General features: G+C 51.3%; 1 protein-coding gene across 1 annotated transcript in view; it reads right to left on the reverse strand.

Annotated features, from left to right (window-relative positions):
- The window catches only part of RAP1GAP (RAP1 GTPase activating protein), a 206,650-nt gene extending 200,428 nt beyond the window's left edge, over positions 1-6,222 (reverse strand). Inside the window, 1 exon segment of the mRNA XM_078611272.1 lies at positions 5,193-6,222. Within this exon segment, the coding sequence (XP_078467398.1) occupies positions 5,193-5,230 (38 nt within the window). The 5' untranslated portion in view covers positions 5,231-6,222.
- Between the last annotated feature and the right edge of the window lie 208 nt (positions 6,223-6,430).

Below are 6,430 nucleotides of genomic sequence, written 5' to 3' on the forward strand. Positions count from 1 at the left end.
GAATGAGTGAGTGAGTCAGTGTGTGAGAGTGGAGACCAAGTGTAAGAGAGAGAGTGAGTGAGTCAGTGTGTGAGAGTGGAGACCAAGTGTAAGAGAGAGTGAGAGAGTGAGTGAGAGAGTGAGTCAGTGTGTGAGAGTGGAGACCAAGTGTAAGAGAGAGTGAGTGAGTCAGTGTGTGAGAGTGGAGACGAAGTGTAAGAGAGAGTGAGTGAGTGAGAGAGTGAGTGAGAGAGTGAGTCAGTGTGTGAGAGTGGAGACGAAGTGTAAGAGAGAGTGAGTGAGTGAGAGAGTGAGTCAGTGTGTGAGAGTGGAGACCAAGTGTAAGAGTGAGTGAGAGAGTGAGTGAGAGAGTGAGTCAGTGTGTGAGAGTGTGGCTGAGTGTAAGAGTGAGTGAGAGAGTGAGTCAGTGTGTGAGAGTGTGGCTGAGTGTAAGAGTGAGTGAGAGAGTGAGTCAGTGTGTGAGAGTGGAGACCAAGTGTAAGAGAGAGTGAGTGAGAGAGTGAGTCAGTGTGTGAGAGTGGAGACGAAGTGCAAGAGAGAGTGAGTGAGAGAGTGAGTCAGTGTGTGAGAGTGGAGACCAAGTGTAAGAGTGAGTGAGAGAGTGAGTGAGAGAGTGAGTCAGTGTGTGAGAGTGTGGCTGAGTGTAAGAGTGAGTGAGAGAGTGAGTCAGTGTGTGAGAGTGGAGACCAAGTGTAAGAGAGAGAGTGAGAGAGTGAGTGAGAGAGTGAGTCAGTGTGTGAGAGTGTGGCTGAGTGTAAGAGTGAGTGAGAGAGTGAGTCAGTGTGTGAGAGTGGAGACCAAGTGTAAGAGAGAGTGAGTGAAAGAGTGAGAGAGTGAGTCAGTGTGTGAGAGTGGAGACGAAGTGTAAGAGAGAGTGAGTGAGTCAGTGTGTGAGACTGGAGACCAAGTGTAAGAGAGAGTGAGTGAAAGAGTGAGAGAGTGAGTCAGTGTGTGAGAGTGGAGACCAAGTGTGAGAGAGAGTGAGTGAGAGAGTGAGTCAGTGTGTGAGACTGGAGACCAAGTGTAAGAGTGAGTGAGAGAGTGAGTCAGTGTGTGAGAGTGGAGACCAAGTGTAAGAGTGAGTGAGAGAGTGAGTGAGTGAGTGAGTCAGTGTGTGAGAGTGGAGACCAAGTGTAAGAGAGAGTGAGTGAGTGAGTGAGAGAGTGAGTCAGTGTGTGAGACTGGAGACCAAGTGTAAGAGTGAGTGAGAGAGTGAGTGAGAGAGTGAGTCAGTGTGTGAGAGTGGAGACCAAGTGTAAGAGAGAGAGTGAGAGAGTGAGTGAGAGAGTGAGTCAGTGTGTGAGAGTGTGGCTGAGTGTAAGAGTGAGTGAGAGAGTGAGTCAGTGTGTGAGAGTGGAGACCAAGTGTAAGAGAGAGTGAGTGAATCAGTGTGTGAGACTGGAGACCAAGTGTAAGAGAGAGTGAGTGAAAGAGTGAGAGAGTGAGTCAGTGTGTGAGAGTGGAGACCAAGTGTGAGAGAGAGTGAGTGAGAGAGTGAGTCAGTGTGTGAGAGTGGAGACCAAGTGTAAGAGAGAGTGAGTGAAAGAGTGAGAGAGTGAGTCAGTGTGTGAGACTGGAGACGAAGTGTAAGAGAGAGAGTGAGTGAGTGAGTCAGTGTGTGAGAGTGGAGACCAAGTGTAAGAGTGAGTGAGAGAGTGAGTCAGTGTGTGAGAGTGGAGACGAAGTGTAAGAGAGAGTGAGTGAGTGAGTCAGTGTGTGAGAGTGGAGACCAAGTGTAAGAGAGAGAGTGAGTGAGTCAGTGTGTGAGAGTGGAGACCAAGTGTAAGAGTGAGTGAGAGAGTGAGTCAGTGTGTGAGAGTGGAGACCAAGTGTAAGAGAGAGAGTGAGAGAGTGAGTGAGAGAGTGAGTCAGTGTGTGAGAGTGTGGCTGAGTGTAAGAGTGAGTGAGAGAGTGAGTCAGTGTGTGAGAGTGGAGACCAAGTGTAAGAGAGAGTGAGTGAGTGAGTCAGTGTGTGAGAGTGGAGACGAAGTGTAAGAGAGAGTGAGAGAGTGAGTCAGTGTGTGAGAGTGGAGACCAAGTGTAAGAGTGAGTGAGAGAGTGAGTCAGTGTGTGAGAGTGTGGCTGAGTGTAAGAGTGAGTGAGAGAGTGAGTGAGAGAGTGAGTCAGTGTGTGAGAGTGTGGCTGAGTGTAAGAGTGAGTGAGAGAGTGAGTCAGTGTGTGAGAGTGGAGACCAAGTGCAAGAGAGAGTGAGTGAGAGAGTGAGTCAGTGTGTGAGAGTGGAGACGAAGTGTAAGAGTGAGTGAGAGAGTGAGTCAGTGTGTGAGACTGGAGACCAAGTGTAAGAGTGAGTGAGAGAGTGAGTGAGAGAGTGAGTCAGTGTGTGAGAGTGGAGACCAAGTGTAAGAGAGAGAGTGAGAGAGTGAGTGAGAGAGTGAGTCAGTGTGTGAGAGTGTGGCTGAGTGTAAGAGTGAGTGAGAGAGTGAGTGAGAGAGTGAGTCAGTGTGTGAGAGTGTGGCTGAGTGTAAGAGTGAGTGAGAGAGTGAGTCAGTGTGTGAGAGTGGAGACCAAGTGTAAGAGAGAGTGAGTGAGTGAGTCAGTGTGTGAGAGTGGAGACGAAGTGTAAGAGAGAGTGAGTGAAAGAGTGAGAGAGTGAGTCAGTGTGTGAGAGTGGAGACCAAGTGTAAGAGAGAGTGAGTGAAAGAGTGAGAGAGTGAGTCAGTGTGTGAGAGTGGAGACTAAGTGTAAGAGAGAGTGAGTGAGTCAGTGTGTGAGACTGGAGACCAAGTGTAAGAGTGAGTGAGAGAGTGAGTGAGAGAGTGAGTGAGAGAGTGAGTCAGTGTGTGAGGCTGGAGACTAAGTGTAAGAGTGAGTGAGAGAGTGAGTGAGAGAGTGAGTCAGTGTGTGAGAGTGTGGCTGAGTGTGTACATGGAGGGCGAGCGAGAGAGGAATCACGTGTAAGTGGAGAGCTAAGAGAGACACAGTGAAGCTAGTGTGTGTGGAAGGGGGGAGGGATTGTGCGTGTAAGAGTGAGCGAGTGTAAGAGTGTGTGTAAGAGTGTGTGTGTAAGAGTGTGTGTGTAAGAGTGTGTGTAAGAGAGTGTGTGTGTGTGTAAGAGTGAGTGTGTGTAAGAGTGTGTAAAAGTGTGTGTAAGAGTGAGTGAGTGTAAGGGTGTGTGTAAGAGTGAGTGTGTGTAAGAGTGTGTGTAAGAGTGAGTGAGTGTGTGTAAGAGTGAGTGTGTGTAAGAGTGTGTAAGAGTGAGTGTGTGTAAGAGTGTGTAAGTGGGGAGCGGTAGTGTAGCGGTCAGCGCGTTGCGCTACGAACCTGGCGACCCGGGTTCGTTTCACGCTCACGGCCAACCGGTCCTGGGCTTCCCCTAGGTCGACTCAGCCTCAAATGAGTATCTGATGCGGTGCGTAAAAACATCGCTACTAGGGAGACAAAGGCGGCCGGGCGTGGAGCTGGCCACCCACCCACTCGTGTGGCGTTCGGGCCTTCATAGGTGGTGTTATTCGCTAACAGCACTTGCCCCAACATTCTGCTAAAGCTACACGGGGGTTCTTTGTCTTTTTTGTGAGTAGGAGACAGCGGTTAAGGGTGTGAGGGGCAGCGTGTGTTTGTGTAAGAGAGTGTGAGAGAGTGTGAGAGTGTGTAAGTGATAATGTGTGTAAGTGAGAGAGAGTGTGTAGGAGAGTGTGAGAGAGTGTGAGAGTGTGTAAATGATAATGTGTGTAAGTGAGAGAGACAGAGAGAGTGTGTAGGAGAGTGTGTAGGAGAGTGTGAGAGAGTGTGTAAGTGTGAGAGAGTGTGTAAGTGTGAGAGAGTGTGTAAGAGTGTGTGTAAGTGACAGTGTGTAAGTGAGAGACAGTGTGTAAGTGATAATGTGTGTAAGTGAGAGAGTGTGAGACAGAGTGTGTAAGTGATAATGTAAGTGAGAGAGTGTGAGACAGAGTGTGTAAGTAAGTGAGAGAGAGTGTGTAAGTGATGTGTGTAAGTGAGAGAGTGTGAGACAGAGTGTGTAAGTAAGTGAGAGAGAGTGTGTAAGTGAGAGAGAGTGTGTATGAGACTGTAACAGTGTGTAAGTGAGAGAGAGAGTGTGTAAGTGAGAGAGTGTGTGAGTGTAGGACAGAGTGTGTAAGTGTGAGAGAGAGTGTGTAAGTGAGAGAGAGTGTGTATGAGACTGTAACAGTGTGTAAGTGAGAGAGAGAGAGTGTGTAAGTGAGAGAGTGTGTGAGTGTAGGACAGAGTGTGTAAGTGTGAGAGAGAGAGTGTGTTTGTGTTTGCCCACGACCAGACTTATAAACTGCAGCTGGGGTCATCACGAGACTCACAGAGACACCGAGATAGCGACACGGGGAGAGACAGGCACGAGGGGACACGGGGAGACACATAGATGAGGAGACAGACAGAGGGAGACACAGGGAGACTGGAGATACAGGGAGAGATACAGACACGGGGAGACACAGGGAGAGACACAGACACGGGGAGACAGACACCAGGAGACAGGGAGAGACACAGACACGGGGAGACACAGGGAGAGACACCAGGAGACAGGGAGAGACACAGGCACGGGGAGACACAGGGAGAGACACAGACACGGGGAGACAGACACCAGGAGGCAGGGAGAGACACAGACACGGGGAGACACAGGGAGAGACACCAGGAGACAGGGAGAGACACAGGCACGGGGAGACACAGGGAGAGACACAGACACGGGGAGACAGACACCAGGAGGCAGGGAGAGACACAGACACGGGGAGACAGACACCAGGAGACAGGGAGAGACACAGACACGGGGAGACACAGGGAGAGACACCAGGAGACAGGGAGAGACACAGACACGGGGAGACACAGGGAGAGACACCAGGAGACAGGGAGAGACACAGGCACGGGGAGACACAGGGAGAGACACAGACACGGGGAGACAGACACCAGGAGGCAGGGAGAGACACAGACACGGGGAGACAGACACCAGGAGACAGGGAGAGACACAGACACGGGGAGACACAGGGAGAGACACCAGGAGACAGGGAGAGACACAGACACGGGGAGACCGGAGACAAGATGAGACAGACAGGGGGAGACACGGGGGGAGACACGGGAAGACACGGGGGGCCACACGGGGGGGGGGGGGGGGGGTACACGGGGGGGGGGGGGGGGTGTGGGGGTAGACAGGCGGGGAGCGTGAGAGAGGAGTGTGTGTGGTAGTGTGTGGACGAGGCAAAGCGCCTTACCTGGCGTAGCCACCAAAAGTGAAACTTCGTTTCCGCATGGCGGCGGCGGCGCGGGCGTTTACAGAGACGCGAAAAGACAGCGACACTTGGACGTGCAGAGCCAGTGATGGAGAGAGACAACACACATACAGGCGATCGACACACACACACAGATGTAGACACACAGATCTAGACACACACACACAGATGGAGACACACACAGATCTACTAAGACACTAGGACGTGCAGAGCCAGTGATGGAGAGAGACACTACACATACAGGCGATCGACACACACACAGATCTAGACACACAGATCTAGACACACACACAGATGGAGACACACACAGATCTACTAAGACACTAGGACGTGCAGAGCCAGTGATGGAGAGAGACACTACACATGCAGGCGATCGACACACACACACAGATCTAGACACACACACGGATGGAGACACACACAGATCAACACACACAGAGATCTAGACACACACAGATTCAGACACACAAATGGAGACACACACAGATCCACACACACAGATGGAGACACACACAGAGATCTAGACACAGATCTAGACACACACACACACAGATCTACTAAGACACTAAGAAGTGCAGAGCCAGTGAGTGAGTGAGAGATAGACACACACACTAGCACACAGATTTAGACACGCAGATCTCGAGACACACACAGATGGAGACGCACACACAGATTCACACACACAGAGATCTAGACACAGATCTAGACACACGCACACAGATCTAGACACACGCACACAGATCTTGAGACACACACACAGATGGAGACACACACAGATCCACACACACAGAGATCTAGACACAGATCTAGACACACAGATCTCGAAACACACGCACACAGATCTAGACACACACACACTCTCACCGTAAGGAGGAAAATGAATGAAACTTCACTGGAAGGAGAGCGATGGGGAGAGAGAGAGAGTCGGGCAGGCGCGTGGAGGAGCTCTCAAGAAGAGGGGCGGTTGTGCTGGGGACTGGCCGCACACAGAACAATCGCTTTCCTAAATAAGTCAAAAAAGGGAGGAAATCAAATAATTAAATAACGCCAGCACCCGGGGGGGGGAGGGTGGGGGCAGGGGTAGAGGGGGGTGGGGCGGGGGTAGAGGGGGGCCGGGGTGGGGTTTGGGAAGTGCTGGGGGCCAGATTTGTGGGTTCTGAGTGGAGGCGCTGCTATTGCTGTTGCTGCTATTGCTGCTGCTGTTGCTGCTGCTGCTGCTG

Source organism: Lampetra planeri, chromosome 36 (genome assembly GCF_965212315.1).
Source record: "Lampetra planeri chromosome 36, kcLamPlan1.2.h2, whole genome shotgun sequence".
Taxonomy (NCBI): Eukaryota; Metazoa; Chordata; class Hyperoartia; order Petromyzontiformes; family Petromyzontidae; genus Lampetra; species Lampetra planeri.